Source organism: Uloborus diversus, chromosome 6 (assembly GCF_026930045.1).
Source record: "Uloborus diversus isolate 005 chromosome 6, Udiv.v.3.1, whole genome shotgun sequence".
NCBI classification, from domain to species: Eukaryota; Metazoa; Arthropoda; class Arachnida; order Araneae; family Uloboridae; genus Uloborus; species Uloborus diversus.
This window is the reverse complement of record NC_072736.1, coordinates 62,052,179-62,072,921: the sequence shown is the minus strand read 5'-3', so window position 1 is coordinate 62,072,921 and position 20,743 is coordinate 62,052,179. Positions and strand designations below refer to the sequence as shown.

The 20,743-nt window shown below is 32.2% G+C and overlaps 1 protein-coding gene across 1 annotated transcript in view; it reads right to left on the bottom strand.

Annotated features, from left to right (window-relative positions):
- Positions 1-20,743, bottom strand: part of LOC129224350 (arginine/serine-rich protein PNISR-like) — a 70,930-nt gene that overhangs the window by 32,679 nt on the left and 17,508 nt on the right. The window contains exons 7-10 of the mRNA XM_054858793.1: positions 12,431-12,624; positions 11,854-11,985; positions 10,795-10,897; positions 1,365-1,421 (exon numbers count right to left, since the gene is read on the bottom strand). Coding sequence (XP_054714768.1) covers positions 1,365-1,421; positions 10,795-10,897; positions 11,854-11,985; positions 12,431-12,624 — 486 coding nt within the window. The remainder of the gene's footprint in view (positions 1-1,364; positions 1,422-10,794; positions 10,898-11,853; positions 11,986-12,430; positions 12,625-20,743) is intronic.

Sequence of the window (20,743 nt, the reverse complement as noted above, 5' to 3'; positions counted from 1 at the left end):
CTGAAATTTGGTTATCAACGTTGATTAGGCATATCCAACACATTTAATGTGAATATCATATTAGATTGCTAAGCTGTTTCACACAATAATTCTTTAAATATGTGATCAAAATACAATTTTTGGGCAAAAATTTATTGTTTTGTATATGATTGGTTGTATATATACATAATGGAATACATACAGAAAAGTATTTTAGTTGAATATAAATTTTTGAAATAAATACCCGGGTATTTACCCATTTTGGGTATTTACCCGGGTATATACCCTGGGTATTTACCCCTAAAAATAAATACCCGGGTATTTTACATCACTTATCGTAACAGAGTTTTATGTTGAATAATACAGCTTCTTTTATGCAAGAAACGGTAATATATAATTAAGAAATGGTTCAAAATAGTGTGAGAGGTGTCTACAAATGCCTAAAATTTTTCAGTGTGTTTCTAAAATCCGAATTCATACATTTTTCTACTACGCTAAATTTGAACTTACACGAGAGGAGTAGTGGAGTAGTCGCAACTTGACTGTTTTAATTTTCAACATGGCCGCTCCTCCAACTTCAAGCGCTTTGATATGAACCATTTCAAGGTCGACTTTTCACTTCAGCGTGTTAAAGCAGAGAGAGTGAGAGAGGGAGGGAGAAATTATTGGCAACATACCATCAGCAGATTCGCGAAGGAGAGGGGACGACGACGCTGGGGAATGCCAGAAGCTAGGTTTGAAGAGGAATGGTCGTTTTTGAAGCAGCAATTAAAAGAGAAAGCATCATCGAAAAGTTTATGAAACAGTGAAAGCTTTAACTGGAATTTTTGCAAAAGTAAATTCAAAATTAAACCCTCATTTCGTACCGGATAACCCCACATCAACCCTGGATATCTCTGACATTTTTACCGGATAAGTGCCCGGATATCCTGCAAAAAACTGTCGGATATCTGGATCCGGAGTGGCTTGTCGGATCGGATACCCCATAGTTCCGGAGAGTTAAAAAATCAGCCGGATACCGGATAGTTACCGGATATCCGGTGCATCCCTAGTATTGAGCCAAATGTTCCTAATTTTTAGCTCATAAAAAATTGGAAGAACAAACAGAATGTGTTCGTATGTTGCAAAAGTCACAACAAAAAACTTTAAATAGAATGAGAAAATTTTTGAGTTCATTATCAAGATGAAACCTTCAACCTAGCAAAGAAAAAAATATAGTACATAGTTTGCATAGTTGATGCAAATTATAAATTTAGGAAAAATAAATAGCAATCCAATAAAACTTTTTACTCAAATGCTGTACAGACCTATGTTTTTTTTTTTCTTTTTGATACAATGATTAATGTGAGCAGTGCCTGGAGGACATAAAAATAATGGATACTTACGTAATCCAGTTGCTACAGAAGTCAGTGACGCCGATGAGGCCAGCTGACGAGCTGGAGCTTTTATGTAACATATATAAAAGTTTAGTGACAAAGAACATATCATAATTCTAATAGCACAGCAGTTTGTTCAACCTAAAATAACACTCAAGTAAAACATTACATTATATAGAGAGAATAGGAACAATGAAAAATCTTCTCAATGTGAAAGAAAAAACAGCAGTCAGATTCTGGAAATAAAAACAATTCATTTGAAAGAAAAACAGTTCATTATATAACTTACTTTTTCCATGCACTAGAAAAAAAAAAAAAAAGTTGTGGAAACTTTAGGAATACAATGTAAGCAACATTATAAGTACACCAATGTTTTGAATCCCCTTCTCCCCCAAATCACAAAAATATCCTGAATATCAGCAGTTACTATTTTTAGTGGGGGGGGGGGGGGGGGACATTGTTTTGTTCAATATAATAAACAGTTAAAGTTAGGTATATTATTTTTTTAATGCAATTTCTAATTGACAGAATTGCTTATAAAAGAAACTAAAACTCCTTAATTGAATCTGTGCAAAACTCATAGCTAGAGTTCAAAAGTAATTTTCACCCTTATCAATTTTCCCTTTTTAAGGAAACAGCTACACAGATATTTTATAGCACAAGGGACCAACAGCAACATTTCTGCTTTACATAAAGCATACCTTACTTTATTTATTAAAACAAAGATAAATAAATAAATAAATAAATAAAATAAAACTAATAAATAAATAAATAAAATAAAGTACATGTGCTCATGCCAAAATGTTGCATTAAGACAAAAAAACCAAGTATAGTCAGCGTTGCGCACAAATTTTAGAGTCAATAAATTTTCATGGCTCTTCTGTTATTTATTGGCTGGTCCATATAACCAGTTTTCTTACATTTGAGGCAACTTCAAGCACTGAGTCAGAAAAAAAAAGTATCTACTAAACCTCCCCCTATGCACTGCTCTGCTTATGTAACAAAAGTATGGAAAAATGCAAATTTTAAATAAATTTGTTTCATGCACAACATTTGTTTAAAAATAAATTAATTGCCAAATAAGTTTTACAGCATTAATATTTTAAAATTCTACTTGGTAATAAGGTGGATGGTGACTTTAACCCACAAGACGTTCATGCATGTACTTGCGACATGAGTGGTCGCATATGAGGTTGAAAACGACATCTCATTTTTCTGTAATATTAACTCAATTGCTTACAACATTGAATTTATTAAAAATAATTATGCTGAGGAAAATATTTAGAATGAATAAAACTAAAAACGTATTTTAGTTTCATTTTCAGCTTTTAAACAACTATTTTCATTTTCCATTGACAGGTTCAAAAAATTCACTTATCATAGTCATATTGTACTCTGGTTGCTGTAAATTATAATGCATTATATTTTTGCATGTATATCATCACTGTAAATATCTGATTAAAAACTGAATTGTTTATAAGTCATTACTCAATAAAATATATTTCAATATCAGTTTTAGCATTTATATACTTAAGTTAAAATATTTATAAAGACTCTGCAAGATGTGAGAACTTATTTAATTTCAGAATTTTCATAGCTCTTCAGGTATTTTCTAAAGCAGATTAATTAATCTGAGTAGAAACATCAATTCAATTGACTCAACAGATTAACATTTTCTAAAAACTTCAGCTTGACCGAAAGAGGTTTGTCAAGTAAATCTGCCTTTGTTCTGTGGCACTCTTCAAGTGACATACATGCAGTTGAGTTTAGATTTAACATCTTTTTATAATGCATTACATGTTTCATTTGCAAACCATTGAGACAGCTCAAGCCATTTTTATAAAAAAAAGTAGTTTCTCAAAACTGCTGCAACAAAATCTGACCATAACTAACAGTTCAAATCGAATCGAGAGTTTCTTGAAAATGTCAGAACATTAAAAATTCCATAAAGCAGAAGTTAGAAAAACAATAACAAAAAGGTGAAATAGATATAATTAAATAGTCCTATTTTTAGTGGGAACTGTTGCTTATTTTGACTTTCAGTGTTTTTCACATTTCAAATTATGAGACTAAAGCACAGAAAAATATTTTTATTACAATAGATGCTGATTTTGAAGAAAAACACTGTACAACAGACCCTGTAAGAAAGGCACAAAATAGAACATTTAGACAGGGAAAGAAAATCAAATGCATACAGTTCTTCTCTGAAATAGAACTCACCCGTAGGAAAAAAATAATTAACACTGCAAACATTATTTTGTACATTTTTTCTATGCTAATATAAACTAAAGTAACAGTATCTTCATGATCAGGGGTGCGGAATTGCATAATTTACTTGCCATCAGTGAAACATTTTCTGATGTGGTAACTGTAGTTTATGTTAGTTTAATTTTTTTTTTTACTTTGTCAATGGCACACAAATCACAACCACTACATTTGCTAGCAAAAAAAAAAAAAGTAATTTGAATTTTGTCATCTTGAAATCAAATTATGTTTTTCGCAATCACAAGTGTGTGTTTGTATGTGTGTGTGTGGGGGGGGGGGTATGTGTATGTGTGTGTAAGCATATGTGTTTGTGTCTGTAAGCATGCGTGTGTGTATGTGTTTGTGTGTAGGGGTATGTGGGTGTATGGTGGTGTTTGTGTGTGCGTGTGTGTTGGTGCTTGTATGTATGCGTGTGTGCGTAGGATATGGACGCAACCTGAAAACGGTTTTCGCTAGAGGAGCAGCATTGTGAGGCTGGCCGACGAGACGGGTGGTGCTGCCAGAGGGTAGCGCCGCGTCGGTGGGAAAAATGATAGCACGCCAAAAACAGTCAAATGAAAGCAATAAGCAATCGTGATTGCTCAAAAAGAAAGTAAGAAAGAAAAAAGCTGCACAAACATACTGCATATCAACAGAACTAAAACTAACATTCAAAACCTTTAATTTGAAACCTTAAACGCTCGTTTGATTCAGTGATGTCCCTTGATGTTGGGGATACCAGACCTATACTGCCGTGCTAAGCACAGATGTGGTATCTGCACATTTTATCAAAATTGAGTTATTGTCACCAGGTGGTCGTTAGTAATTTAATTTACCTAAATCTCAAGTTTTTTGGCGATTTGTGAACGCGAAATATTAAAAAAAGCTTTAAGAAAAATCGTAACTGCAAATTTGCTTAGTTTGCTAAGACAATTTGAATGTAAATGACAAATACTAAGCCTTTAAAGTGGTATCTGCGCAGTTACCACTTTTTCCTTAGTAATTTGTAGATACGACTTTTATACCTTAGTAAAGCAGCATATTTAATAATGTAGCAGCTTATTGTAACACAAAATATTAAAATTAGTTTACCATTGAATAATTGATACAGGTTGATAATAAAAGCTAATACAGCTTTGCATAATTGTTAAAGTAAATATTCAGCTTTTTCTATTTAAATGTTTGTTTAAAATGCAAATTCTAAAAGTGAAATGCATGTAAAATATTTATATCTAATTCTTTCATGCAAAAAAAAAAAAACGCATTTCATTCTACGGCCAGTAATATTTTTATTTAAGTATCGTCTGCTGTCGAAATTATCTTCATGCTCGGTAAAAATGAATCTAGAAAATAAAACATTATGAAAAACACATTCTTTCAATATAAAAAAACAGAAAATTGTTATGGATTAGTTTTAACTGTCCGGAGTTTTGAAAATGGTATCTTTCAGAAGGTAAATTCTGTTAGATTTGTATTAACATAATAAAGCGAAACAGCTAAGTCCAAAGAAAGCAGATGTTTTCAGTATTATTTAATGATACATTGAGCACGTTTGACTAAGCTATTTTTGTCGTATCTGTGCAGATACCCCTAAAAATGCCTAGTAAATGTCACTTACGGTGAAAATAGTTTAGTAAATGAAAAGGTTTTGAAAAGAAAATTCGTCGTAACTACATTTATTAATTTTAAATTAAGATTTTTACAAAAATACTCTCTTACCGTTTTTAGATAAGTTATTTACGAAACAACTACCGCAAGTTGGGCATTTAATTAAGTCATAAATCAAAGAAACAAGTTGTAAAACTTTAATCATCAATTTCTCATTTTGAGCTCTGCTGCAGATACCACATCTGTGCCTAGCACGGCAGTATAGTACCGGGGCCCGGAGCTTTGGAGTCCCGTTAATTCATGAAACTGTTTTGCCAATAATTCGACCAATCTCCTTGCACCGTCCTGGATTATTAAAAGCACTTGATCGTTTGTGTACATCCAGTGAAGATCTAGATCAGCAAATTGACGAGGCAGACTTAAATTCTCTAGCTATTCTTGGCATTGAGCAACAACTCGCAGCACGAGCGGCTTTTAACTCAGTCATAAGTGTACGACAAAGAAAGTATGTTTGGTGAAAATACGTCCGTGAATGTCAGAGACAAAAGAACTAAATGCCCAATTTGTATTCCAGACAGCAGGTATACCTGTATTCATTGGAGTAATGGAAACATAAATAAATTAATCTTTACAAACTCAATAATTCCTCCTGAACTGCTTCAATTTTCGCATACGTAACTTTTAATTTCGAAATTCGGAATTTTTTTCTTAGTCACCCGACTTCACCTTACTGAAAATTCATAGTATGTCATGTTACCTTACTTATCTCAGACAGGACAAATTATCCAATTTTTACTCTCTCTCTCTATAAAGATACAAGGGCGCCCATATGAAAAATTGTAAGGGGGGGGGGGTTCAGATATTTTCCCCATGGGTTAGGAGAGTATTTTCTCCATGGAAACAGATTTCAGGACAGATTAGAGTCATTAAAATATTTCATTTTTAATAACTTATTCATTAATAGCTGGAGAATAAATGTTTTTACATTTTTGCAAAGAAAAAAATTACCAAAAGCAAGGAAGTTCTAATTTCAAAGGGGGGGGGGGCTTGAGCCCCCCCCCTTGCCCCCTATATGGGCGCCCTTGTAAAGATACTGTATTTGAAAATACATTTTTATACAAACTTCAGAATTAAGTTTTTAAATTTACATTAAAAGTTAAAAAAAAAATCAACTAGAATCTGCAACATTACATGTGAATGCAATTTTAAATCATTTATTTTGAAGTGTGTGAGTAAAAGTAAATGAAGCGACTGTGTAATAAATGCAATGGTGTGGGGGGGGGGGGGGGGTCATGGGGTCCCGAAATTAAAATTGGAACCAGGCCCCATTGCTGGTAGCAGCGGCCCTGTAAATGGTATTTTGAAGACGGCGCTAAATATATAAAAGGAGATACTAGAAAGTACTTTGCAAAATATGTAACATATTTAGATAATATTTGATCTAAGTGATACTTTTTCATTTTTAGAGCAGATTTTGATACTTAAGTAGAGGAGTTTTTTTCACTTCAGAGTTATTTTAAAAAACATGTTAGAACAAATGTTTTTGTCATTTATCTTTTTTGTTGCATTTTAGGCATTTGGTATGTTTTAAGGTAATTTTTTAAAAATATTTTTGCTTTTTATAAAGTAATTGGAATGCTTTTACTTTCTTTTTAAAAGAATGTGTTCATATTTCAATAGAACCATATAAAGTTTGGAAAGAAATAATGTTTAAATTTTTATTAAATTATAAGCTTTTTTTTAATTTCAAAGCTCATTCAACGCTATAGACATTTGTACAAATTTTTAGGTGATCAAGATCTGGTATTTTTATCATGCATGAAAAGCTAAAAAGGAATTCATTCTACATGATTTACAAAATATGACAGTAGGAACTTTCAATTCATCTTACATTTACGTCCTTTTTTTTAAACGAAATATCAGCCAATTTTTAATTTTTTTGAATTTTTGTTTACATTTTTAGTACAAGATGGTTAATTTTGTTCCCGCTGAAAATAAAGCACCAAAAAAAAAAAAAAAAAAAAAAAAAAAAAAAAAGTTAACTCCCAACCTTTTTTTTTAAGGTAAGGAATCAAAACAAATTTCTTCAAAAATATCAAAAACTCATTTCTGCAGATACCGCCCTTTACCTTCTCGGGGTATACCTCAAAACTCAAATTTTGAATTGGTAGCCAATGGCTACCAGATCCTCACAAAATGGTAGCCAAATCTCAAAAAATGATAGCCGAACTTTATTTTAATTTAAATTATTTAATTTATTTTATTCCATTTATTTATTTAGTATGAGTGTATATGTCATTGGCGTAGCAAAGAACGTTTCTTATAAAATAATAATTAAAAATAAATAAGTAAATAAAAAATATTAAAAAAAAATAAATAAAATAAAAAGTGAGCTAAAAATAAAAAAGAAAAAGAGGGTTGAGGAAAATTTTTGGAGGGGGGGAGGGAATTGAACTTGGGGGGAACGGGCACCCCTACCCAGATATTATTTAACACATCTTTTGCAAACTCTAATCTGCATTAATTTATCTTTAAACAAAAGACATCACGATAAAAAAATAAATAAATAAAAAAGATTATTATTATTATTAATTTTTTTCAGCTTTCAAAACTTCTAGAAACATCACAGCTTTCAACCAAAACACGAGTTAGTTCCACGAGTATAAAGAAAACAACAAAATACCAAAAACTTGAACAGAATGTAAAACCTAAACCATTTGCGTTTCTACAAAAATATTTTTTTGTTTCTACAAATGCATGCAGAATTTTATAAAAATCGATGCCTGAGTGTCAAAAAATGAATGAATACAAGAAAGGTAAACAATATAAAACAAAACGAAAAAAAAACAAAAAATGAAATAAAAGATCCAGCAGAAGAATAAAAGGGTTTCAGCCGTATTCTTTCCACCTTCTCTAGACGCAAGGGTGCCATTTTTTTAAAATTATTTATGTGTTTTATAAATACATTTGTACTTCTCTTTATTTATTTTGGAACACACATTTTCCTCTTCTAACTGATGAAAATGGACAATCTACAACGCGGCGCCATTTTGAAAACGCGGGACGCCATTTTGAAAATTTACCGCGAAACTTAAAAATAACAACTTTTTAAGGAGAAATAAAGTAAATAAACGGATATATCCCCTCCTCCAGTAGGTTTTATATTTTAAAAAGAAAAAAAAAGGAAAAACAAACAATATGATTAAAACAAAAAATCAAAAATCTTGCAAAAAAAATTGTTTTATAGCGATATCGTTTTTACCTTGTCTCGGTGCATTTTGACTCAAAGGCGCCATTTTTGTTTATTCATATGTAAACCAAATGTACAAGATTAATTCTTTTTATTTTGGAAAGGACATTTTCGTCTTAACTGGTAAAAATGAACAATAACAACGCGACGTCATTTTGAAAACGCGTAGTTTAAAAATACCGCAAAACGAAGAAATAGCCATTTGTTAAGGAGAAATAAAGTTGAAAAATGAATTTAAGATCAAAAAAGCATAATTTACTAAATTGGTGTATGAAATTTGTCTATTTTTACGATCGCGTGTAAAGAAAGCCGAGTTTTCGAAATAGAAGTTTTGTAACGAATTTGCCGTCGTGATTGCGATTTTTGTTTTCTATTCAAAACAAGAACACATAGCACAATTAGCCACAATTGGACAATACTCCCCCCCCCTCCCTCCTTCATCCCTGGCGATCCGATAGCCGAACTTTTAGTGGACAAAAGAATTTGGGGAAAGGTCATATGTCAAGACTATAGGTCAGAGAAGGTTGCATTGGCGAATGGTAGCCACATTGGCGACTGAAATGAAAATAATGGTCGCCAAAATTTGAAAATTGGTCGCATTTGGCGACTGGCGACCGCGAGTTTTGAGCTTTATCTCGGGGGCAGTATTGATTCCCCACCCTGATCATGATATAGCTTCAAACTCTTTCCATGTACAGAATATTAGCTCTGTTTTAAAAATATTCATAACTTAAAAGAAATCTTGCTATTATTATGAACAAAGTGACACAACAAGTTAAGCTTCTCCCTCTGCCCCCCAAACCAAATTTATAAAAACTTGAGATAACACTGATGAAAAACTTGTAAGAGGTTAATACCAAGTGCTTCATAAATTGCCCTCAGACTGCTACAGAAAACAACTAAGTTGAATACAGCAAAGAACTTTTTAGTAACAACAGAAACAATTTGTTTTTCAGACCTTACAGGCATTCTATGTAACCTGACTCACACACATCATTAATGTATCCCTTTCATGCCATACACTAAAACTGCACTATAAAATTTACCAACAGCACATGTGTTCTGTTAGGAAAGCTCTTACATGGTGAAGGGGACGAAATTTCCTATAAAGAAAACTTGAATACCTTCTGTACTTAGTGCAACGTTCTTTTTTCACTGTATTTTAGTTTTTTCATCAGAGTTTTTTGGAATTCTGAAGAAATAATGAATTATTCTGTACATTTGGTATAATTAAATCCAGAAATTGAAAAAACCTAAACTGTAAATTGATTAGTAAACTTTCATCCCCTACTTCAGTTTGAAGATAATTTATATTTATTTATGCGAACAAGATTTGTTCCATACAAGAATTTAGCTCAAATTTCAGGTTTGAAAAAAATGAATTAATTTCCAATTAATTGGGACTTAATTATAGAATGCTTTCTAAAAAGTTGAGAAGAACTTGCTATTTTATTGCTAGAGAATTATAATATCAAACTCAGGAGCCACAATAATAAAATTTAATTTTAAAAAACTAGGGTTTTTTTTTTTTTTTTTTTTCATTATTAGAGTTAAAACTTCCTAACAACTTGTAGCGGACAGTTATTTGAAAAAATGTTTTGGGATATCTATTTGGAAGCAACACTACAAATAGTTTTTTTTTTAAGTTGAGAGAAGCAGTTTTAGCCTTCAAAATTTTCATCAGTAAAAATCATTAAAACAATTTTAAAAGGCCTAATTAATTGTTCTAGTAAATGAAAAAAAAAACTAAAATATTAGGGTATATTAAATAGATTGCAGTAAATATCTTTGATTTTTGCTTGTACTTATTTTGAAATTATCATTAGATATTTTTAAAAATTACCAACCCATGTATCAGACAATTTTTAAGAGTATTTTACTCTAGTTCGCTATTTTAGCACAGTTAACACTCATATTTGTTAATTTTACATTAATACCTAATTATTAAAATTTGCAAAAACTTTGGGGTCTATTTCCTCTTTCTTATTAATAATGAGGTAAACTGATTGTAGAACTTAGTGATAACGGAGTTAATTCCTTCAGAAAGTAAAACACTCTATTGATGAGTTTAAGAAAAATTGTGATAAACTGGAACAAATATTTCTTACATTATGTGTAAGGAAAATTTCATCAATTACATATCTTGTAAATGAAATATTAATGAACAAAATCTAGTATAAAAATTTGAACATAATGGTCAAAACACTTCCAACAGAACAAAATGTTTTCTTATATATTTTACATTAATGCTGCAAGATGGAACTATTCCATATGCCATTTTTATTCATCAGAGTTGGACAGAACAAGGTTCAATATAAAGACAAAGTTCAAAGATACCTTTAGATACTGCTTTTCTGTAAACCTCTTGAGCGATAGCACGTATTTCTGCATTTGTAACAGAAAGCAGTATTTCTGTCAACATCCGACGTACTTTTAGCATCTAAAAATTTTAAGAAAAAATGTAGTAAGAAAGAGGGATCAGCATAAAAAATTTCATATTAAAAAGAAGCATTTACATATAAATCAATACAACAGCAAAACAGTAAACTAATTAAAGTGAAAATGCAATTTAGTCAATAACAGTAGCAACAATTGCAGAGAAGGTGCCGGAAATAACGGATTTGGAAAGTTTCTATATGGCTGATTGCAAGGAAATTAGCATTCATTAAAACAAAAAAAAAAAAAAAAAAAAGAAATTAGTCTACATGAAATAAAAAAACAAAATTTTATCGCTAATAATTCAGAAAAAAGCAACAATTGAGAAAAATCAATTGTGACTACAAACCTTCGACAAAAACTGTGATCTTCAGAATAAAATTTTCCCTGACAGAATAAAATTTGCATTTATCAGTCCATTTTTCTTCACTCTAGCTGCTATTTCACTAAAATAATAGATGTCTTTAAAAACTGACAGCAACGGAGAAGTCGTTTTAAAGAAAACTCATATTGTGAAATTACCTTATTGAAGCAAAGCTAAATTTGTGAAGATACTCATAAATGATAGTTAATTTGCTTTGGACAAACCTCTTATTTTAAGAAGAGAAATAGGCAGCAAAAGTCGTAGTAAAAACGGTAAATTAGAAAAAAAAGAAGATTTTTCAGATTTTTAACCTTTCTTTTTGAAGGTGACCAGTTTTTATTCATGTAAAGGAACAGCTAAACAGTAACAAGACCTGCCTCTATTGGGTCCTGGCAAAACAAATGTTTAAAATAGTACAAAATGCCAGCTTGAGGGGGGGGGGGAAAGAAAAAAAATTATAATTTGTACATGCGTAAAAGTTGGAAGCTATGATACAGGTGGCTTTGTGGATCAAGCCCAATATATATATGTTACAGCGCCTTTTCTTTCAGAATTGCAAAAGAATGGGAACAAGCTTAAAAGCTATCATGTTTTACCATGTCTTGTTTTTTCTCTTCTTCAGTTCTGGTATCTTCAACGGGGGATGGAACACGTTTCGGTACTGGCAATGGTTTGACATCTGTGTAGGTATCGGTTTCTTCATCTGCTTCTACATCACTATCACTTTCCTATGGAAGAGAAATTTCATTTTTCTACATGTTAGTAACATACAAACACACGCACAAAAAACAAGAAAGTTTATCATTAGTTTCTGTTATTTTAAAAAAAAGGTTCAACATTTTAAAACCAAAGCAAAGATTTCCAGAAAATAATGTTTGTTGAGATCTTGTTGCAATTCTCATTGTAAGACAATTCTACAGTTGACAAGCTCATAAATTTTCCACTTTTATAACTTATATAATATGGATATCGTCAGATCATGTGCTGTCAAAGTATTATTTATTAATTTTATTCTTTATGCTGTTTAACTGTTAGTTAAAACATTCTATAAAATGTTATGACTGAACTTTTGCAAAAACAATTTTTATTTGGGGTCAAAATTAAATAACATTTATGTTTATGTATTTGTAAACTATGAAATTTTCATAAGTTAACAAATAACATTTTACTCACAAACTTTGATTTAGAAGGAATTAACATAGATGAATCATCAGGGTTCAATTCTTTTTTGAGGGATTCTTTTTTAGCCAATGTTTCAGCTTTTTCTTTGGCAGCTCTTTCTTTTTCTAAACGCTTTAAACGCTCTTGCTCCATTTTCTCTAAGCCGTCTCTAATCCATGCAGGTAACTGTTTCCTTTTTGCAGCATCTAGGAAGTAAAACTTCTATATTAAGTTCATCAATGACAGAATAGTATATGAAGCTTAGTAGAGTGCATATCAATAACTGTCCCTCCCTGGAGAAAAGTCACTTACCTACCTAAAGCCAAAAAAAAAAAAAAAAAGGTTCAAAATTACATTGAGACTTGAATTTTAAAAAAATTCTGGAGAAAAGTTGCTTAACAGCACTTTTCCTCTAGTATGATCAAAAATAGCCTTCAGTGGTATTTTGAAGATTTTTAATTTCAAACGTTTGAAGAGCCACCATCCCCTTCCCAAACGTCTCAACATATCGATGTCTCAAAAGAGCAACTGTAGGATATTTTAGTGTTATTCCTGGGATATTTTAGTGTTGCTCTGAGGCGACGATATATAGCTTGAAATGAAATGAATGAAAGGGGGCTCAATCGAACCAAGCACTGCGACCAGAGGTTTATTGTACTAGTCCCCAAACAGAAGTCTTAACATATATGAATCATATTTTTGAAACTTCAATACTGAGAAGTTTCTGGAATAGCTCCTGAGTTCTGACTATTTTTCTTGCATCATTGATGATATTCTAAAAGGTGTTTTTAGGATTTCATTCCCAAAAAATTTCCGAAGAGATCACCAAAAACTCGCTTCTTTCCTTAACATCACAAATCCCCAAAGATAAATGTGCGTTTTTAAAACTGTAGTTTGTAAAGAGAAAAGCCTTTGGCATCACCAACAATAATCTGAAATTGTCTCCATTCTTGAAAAATAATTTGGGAGAAAGAATTCCAACCCTTCTTTAACATTTCCTAAAAATGCGAATTTTGATGTGAATTTTGTAAATTTCTGCGGAGGTGTACTCTGAAACTTGTCTCCCAACATCTCTAACACCACCAAAACTTACAAAAGCTGCAATTTTAAAACTTCAATTTGGAAATTTTTCTAAAGCATATCACTGAATTTCCTCACCTCCGCCCTTTTTCTTATTCAAAGAAAATCTAAAACTTTTAAAGACTTATATGTTTTGTTATCTATATTTTCCTCAAAGCAATAAATTGCACATAAAGAATCTATCAGTGCCTTACATTTTATAAATTCACTTTTTTCACATAAATTAAATTTTAGCACAGTATACAGGGGTCTGGCCAGAGCAAATTTGGGTCCGTTAACGGACCTTTCACAAAAATCCGATCAACCAAAACGGACCCTTCACAAAATTCTGGTAAACAAAAACGGATCTTTCACAAATTGTTTATTGAAAGAGCAAATCTCAAATTAAAATAATACAGCATATTTAAAGTTGAATTAGAGGAATCAACTTATACAAAATCAGCTAATTTTGCAAAAGAAAAAAAAAAAAAAACGGCACTCTTGTGATGCTCCTATAAGCCATAAATAATTACTACCGCCAAATAAATATAATGCCTGTTGTTGATTTCTTTGAAAGGAATTAACAGCTGAAAGTCAGTTTGGTTTATAATTTTACTTTTTTTTTTATGCAGTGGTGTTGTTGTAAACTTCTTTGGAAAAGCGTCAACATTCTCTAAATAGGCGTAGAAAGCACTTTTCTCTCCACTCATGATTTAATCATCAATAATATACAACCAAAATGAATTTAGAACTGCAAAGGTTAGTATGGGTGGGGCGGATGTGATCGCTTCAGATAGGGTTACAAAATTTAAACTTATCGCCAATTAGTGTCTGGTGGTGTGATGTTAAACTGTTATTTTGGGAGAAAGTTATATGGGTTTGGTTTTTCGATACTAAAAAGGATAATTAACTGTAAATAAACTTTTATTTACCGTTATTTTTTTCTATAGATGTCTACATTTTGAAAAACGCAATCTTTTTACATCCGATATGAGAATCATATTTTATTCTTTTTTTCAAGTTAACTTCGCTTTATTAGGATGCAAATAAATGAAAAGTCTCTTTATTTTTGTAACAAAGCTTATTTCAAGTTTTTAAAGGGGAATTCCATTTTCTTTTATGAGTCAATAATTCAAATGCTGAATCGATGGTTTATTTTTTATTTTATTTATTTATTTATTTATTTTTGCTTCAACTGTGTCCAGATATTAATGATATGTTTATCATAGGACTCTAAAATGCAATTCAAAAGTAATTTTATCAAAAATGTTTTTATATACTTTTGATTCCTTCACTTTGAGGATTGCAATCTCTTTGCATCCGCTGTGGAAATCTGATTTTTCGAATTTTCGATGTTTAGTACGCTTAGTTAAGAGGTAAACACATAAAATATTTTTTTATTTTTGTGAAAATCACGGAGTTTATAAGGTTTGAACGAAACTCTGTGCTCTTAAACAGTGTCTTGGGTTAAAAAGTTAAATGCTGAACCCCTGCCTAATTTTTTTTCTTACAGTTATTTTAAATACTATACAAAAAACATTTCTAGTATAATTTAACATGTTGTAGAATGGTAGATAAATATTGATACTTGAGGGGTGCCCATCTCCCAGGGAGCGATGCCTCCCCCTCTCTTCAAATACTAGAAAAACACTCAAGAATGATATTCTCAACAGAAAAGAGAGAAAACATTCAACTTTAAGTGTCAATGATGCAGTTTCCATCATCTCAAGAGTCTAAACTTTCGTTTTTACAAGGAAAAAAAATTTAATTATTTGATTTTTCACAAAAATAATTTATTTTTCACAAAATTATTTTATTTTTCACAAAAAACGGACCCTGTGAAAAATCCTGGACAGACCCCTGGTATATTAAAATCAGATAAAGGCGGAGCGTTGCATAAAAAAAACACGAATCCAATACTTTCTTCTATATATTAGACTAGCAAAAATACCCGATGTTGCCTGGGTTAGCAATAATTATGAGAAACAATCGTTACTTGCATTTGTTCTCTGTTTTAAGTGAATGAATTTAAAATACACCTTTTTGATGTAATTTAAAATCTAGCTTCTTCCTCACTCATAAAACTAAAATAACAATAAGTATAAAGAGCGAAACAGTATTCATTTAGAAATGAAAACACAAAGTTTAAGCATATACAAATTTGAAGAATTTCCGAAATATGAAATTAAACTTCACATATTTAAAAAGATTTATCAGTTAATACTTATTTTTTTTTTTACATGAAGTCTTACCTTCTCTGTATGTCTATTGAAGTACTAACTGTTTTAAAAAATGTAGCCACCTGTAATCCCCTTATACTTGCTTTAATGATTTTGGGAAATTTTAATTATTGTGGGTTGGTTCTTGGTGCGATTTAAAATGTTATCGAATTTGCGGGGATCATTTTGGGATACCTTGGATAATGCTCCCCCTCCTTATTTTTTACCCTTAACTTTAGTAAAACGATATGTTATTAACTTTTATTATAGAGATATTGTCGCCAGATGCGGAGGTACTTTTGGTCACCATAAAATGGCGTTTAACAGTTTCATTCGAAATGTTTCCAAAATAAGTAGTAAAATTTGGCGATGGTTTGAAATTGTGCAAAAAGAAAAATTAATGGAAGTTTTGTGCTGTTTATGGATTTGCCTAATTTAGTTGATGGATTATTTTACATATTTAAAAAGTTTTAAAGATTATTTTAATGGCAATATTTTGTTTACATGGGGAAAGCTAAGATACATTACTACGAAGTCTTCGGCTTCACTGTCTTTCACAGACAGTTGAAAAAACTGCTAAATGCATCCGCTACTGAAATCTTTCTGCATAAATATTGGCGAGGTTTCTGCTGTTAGATTGGATAATGATTGAGTGTCCAATCAGCACAAATAATTTATTTAAAAAAAACCATTAATTATATTAAAGTTCCATTTAAATGGAAAATAATCAGCCAAATCCAGTTATTATTTGCCAATCTAGTCGGAAAATGTTACTTTAAGATTCGATTTGAGAAAAGCCTCGAACAGTCAGACGAAACGCTAATTCAAGCTATTCAAGAATACAACAATTCTAGCTATCAACTGGGAGTCGAGATGATACACTAAATAATGAATTGGGTTAATGAAAGCCTTCGAACATGGAACTAAAAAGCTTATAATTCGTTTTTTATACAAATTAGAACTTTTTAACCTATGCCATTTTCAGCAGAAAAATCAGTGCTTTCTATGGACACATAATGTTAACACGTGCAAGTATTTTTTCACCCCCATATTGGGTCATTTATGCAAAAATCGGGACTTAAATTGGAATAAAAAAGGAACTATCAATCGGATTTATTTCGAACTGGTCTACAAACCTTCCCAGTACCAAAAAAAAACAAATGGTGAAAGTTTCAGTCAAATCTGCCGGGTAATTTCCGAGATCTTAGGGAACACACACATCCATACATTTACCAACATCCATTTATATATATATATATATATATATAGATATACAAGAAAGTAACAAAGATATGGCACTGGGGAGGGGGGGGGGGCAGCTTAAAACCACCATCTTGTTGTGCCTGGCTTGCCCCCTCCCCCACGCTTCTGACTACTGAGCCCTTATTCAAGAGGAAAAAAAAGAGTCGTGGCTGTAGGGGAGGGGAAGGGGGTGGGGGGTCTTGAGCTAACTAAACCATCTGAAGTGAAATATTGCTGGATTGTTGGCTCCCCTCGTCCCTGAAAATTTACAATGTGGCCCTTGAGCAAAAAAGGTTGGAGACCCCTTGATCTATATACAATACATTACACTGCGCTTTTGAGCAGGGTGGCGACAGGAACTGTGAAAAAAAGTTCCCTGACTTTTCCCTGATTAGGTTCATCAAATTTCCCTGATTTACGTTACCAATGATAATGGTTTCCTTTCTTTGCTCTACTTGAAATTCATTGTATGTTTGTACAAAACGCAGTATTTTAAACGTTTTTAAGTTGTGTAAAGTTGTTGAACTAAAGATATAATTTTAAAAAAATGCTGTTTTTTTAATAAAATGTTTAAAAAAAACATATCAAGTCAATTTGTTTGGAAAAAACCTTACAAAACAGTATAATAAATTTTTTTATATGGAAATTTATATAAAATTTAAAAAAAAATACTTTACTTCCAGTAAATTTTTAGAAACTATTAAAATCACTCTTAAAAACATGTGTATTTATGATAGAACTATAAAGTAATTGAAATTATTTTGAACTAAGTTTTCAAACAGTATAATAATTATATTATGAAAGGATTCCGGACTGTTGTGCCGTGGTCTGAGTGTATATTCTCCAAACGTTTCGGCTGCATCTGCGGCAGCCATCCTCAGTGGTTCCGAGTTCGTAACTTCCAGAGAAGAGACTTCTTGGCAACTGATGCAAGTGTCGAAGTGCTGTCAACATTTATAGGGCATGGGTCCTCTTGCTTCTGGACTGGGATTGGCTGGTGAACGTCTGTCTTCATCGCTTCCTGATTGGAGCTTAGGCTCTCCTTTTTCTGCTCGGGGATTGGCTGCTGGGGATTCAGCTGAAGGTCCGTCCTTGCTTCTGATTGGCTGGAGGTTCTTGTTGTTTTGATCCTTTTCAGTATGGGATGCAGAGCTTGTTTATCTTTATTCCTTCTTCTTTTTTGTTGAAATTATTTGGATGTTTGAATATCTCGATGGCTTCTCTGTTCAATCTCGCATAATAATGGCAAGTCCTTGAAAGTATTTTTGTCTCTTTGAATTTGATGTCATGGTTCCCCTCACTAAAAGTGTGTTCTGCGACTGCTGACTTCTGAGTGTGGCCTAGTCGGCAATTTCTTTGATGTTCTTTGATTCTAGTGTTGACGCTTCTCTTAGTAGTTCCAATATAGGTAGATCCGCAGGAACAGGGAGAGAAGATTTCCCTGTTCCTGCGGATCTACCTATATTGGAACTACTAAGAGAAGCGTCAACACTAGAATCAAAGAACATCAAAGAAATTGCCGACTAGGCCACACTCAGAAGTCAGCAGTCGCAGAACACACTTTTAGTGAGGGGAACCATGACATCAAATTCAAAGAGACAAAAATACTTTCAAGGACTTGCCATTATTATGCGAGATTGAACAGAGAAGCCATCGAGATATTCAAACATCCAAATAATTTCAACAAAAAAGAAGAAGGAATAAAGATAAACAAGCTCTGGCATCCCATACTGAAAAGGATCAAAACAACAAGAACCTCCAGCCAATCAGAAACAAGGACGGACCTTCAGCTGAATCCCCAGCAGCCAATCCCCGAGCAGAAAAAGGAGAGCCTAAGCTCCAATCAGGAAGCGATGAAGACAGACGTTCACCAGCCAATCCCAGTCCAGAAGCAAGAGGACCCATGCCCTATAAATGTTGACAGCACTTCGACACTTGCATCAGTTGCCAAGAAGTCTCTTCCCTGGAAGTTACGAACTCGGAACCACTGAGGATGGCTGCCGCAGATGCAGCCGAAACGTTTGGAGAATATACACTCAGATCACGGCACAACAGCCCGGAATCTTTTCATAATATTGACACCGGCCGTGAAAGCCTTCACTCTTACATAGTATAATAATTGTTGCAAGAATAACAAGTAATAGTGAAAGAATAGAAGTAATGTAGTTATTCTTATATAACTAATTGACATATTTAGGCAAAAGAGATGAAACCTTTTGACATCCATTCATAGGGAGCTTTTCTCTAATCAAGAACATAGATTTTAATGAATGGTTACAGCATTTTAACAATAAAAAAAATAAAGATATTTACTTAAGTGCACAAGTTATTTCAAATGATTTCAGTTTGTATCGAAAAAAAATTTAGGTTGCTTTTGTAACAAACAGCTTTAAAATGTAAGGGGGAAAAACAATTGGTTAATTTCAAAATATATAAAAGAATGGTTTTAAAATAAAAGAATCATTTAAGCCTGAAAAAGAAAACCTTTCTATTTCTAATCTGTGGTGACAGCAAATAGTATAACGGCAAAAAAACAAAGTTTTTTTGATTCAATGTTCAGTTTTAGTAATTACATTAAAAACGCGAAGAAGTAATAACTTTTAAGCTTTTATCAGTATTAATTCAAAAAACAAAGAGTTCTTCTTGAAATCTTGATTACAATACGCTTAAGGCATTAATGACGGTTTCCTCTTTGCCTGTAGGGTTGTTTATTTTACGTAGTATTGAAAGCGTGAAAGCAAACTTCAACCTAGGTAAAATGAACAACTTTACAGACACAGAAGCAATCTTGCATCCTGTGGTTAATAAGTAAGATGCAATACTTTGACGTCGAGGAAAAAAGATGCACAAATATGCGGCAGTGTATAATCGCACCTCATTAATTTTAACTTTTTTTTTTTTTGAACAGATAATTGCCGGAAATTGCGTAGAGAATTAGGAGACTTAATTTTGCAAAGCAAAAAAAAATTTTTTTTTCTTCATAAAATCAATTTTCCCTGATTGTTTGTTATTTTTTTCAAAATTCCCTGATATTCCCCTGATTTTTCCCTGATTAATTAAGTTCCCTGACTTTTCCCTGATCTCCCTGATCTGTCGCCACCCTGTTGAGGCTTTAATCTTACAAATACCTGTTAGGATACAAACAAAAAATATGGCAAGTGAAAAGAAAAGTTGGGGGAGGGGAGGGGGGGGGAAGGTGCAGAGGGTTAAGCATTCATAATAAAAAATAAACGATCATGTGATATGAAGTCTAACATACAATTTTAGGTAGAATATTTTATTCAGATGAAGTAACAAATTGATTACATTCAAATGCCTATGCCTTCCATGTCCCCTTTATTTAAAAAATATTTTTAAAATAAAAGTGAAAAAAAAAAGGAGGAGGAAAGAAAAAGAGAGAGAGAGAGAGAGAGAGAGAGGTTCTTTGAGTGCATGTTTGTTCACTGCTCAGGGGGGGGGGGGGGGGGGGGAATGACAAACCAAAATCAGACCCAAAAAAACTGAAGCTCTACCATGATAACATATGCTAAAATTATACAAGCTAATGCCCCCAAGCTAAGGGGAAAAAATATAATAAATAAATAAATTAAAAATACAACTCTGCATAAAATCAAGTAAGTATGATTCTAAAATATTCAAAGAAAAAAACCTTAAGCATTGAAAATTTCAGAAAGCATTACTTTTTTGAAGTGGCACCATTGAGCATATAAAAAAAGTCAAAGATTTCAGCTATTTTTAAAGCCATTAAAAAAGAAGTAAGGTTTGTTCGACGACCTATTAAAGAGAATGGGAACTCTGTCGAAAA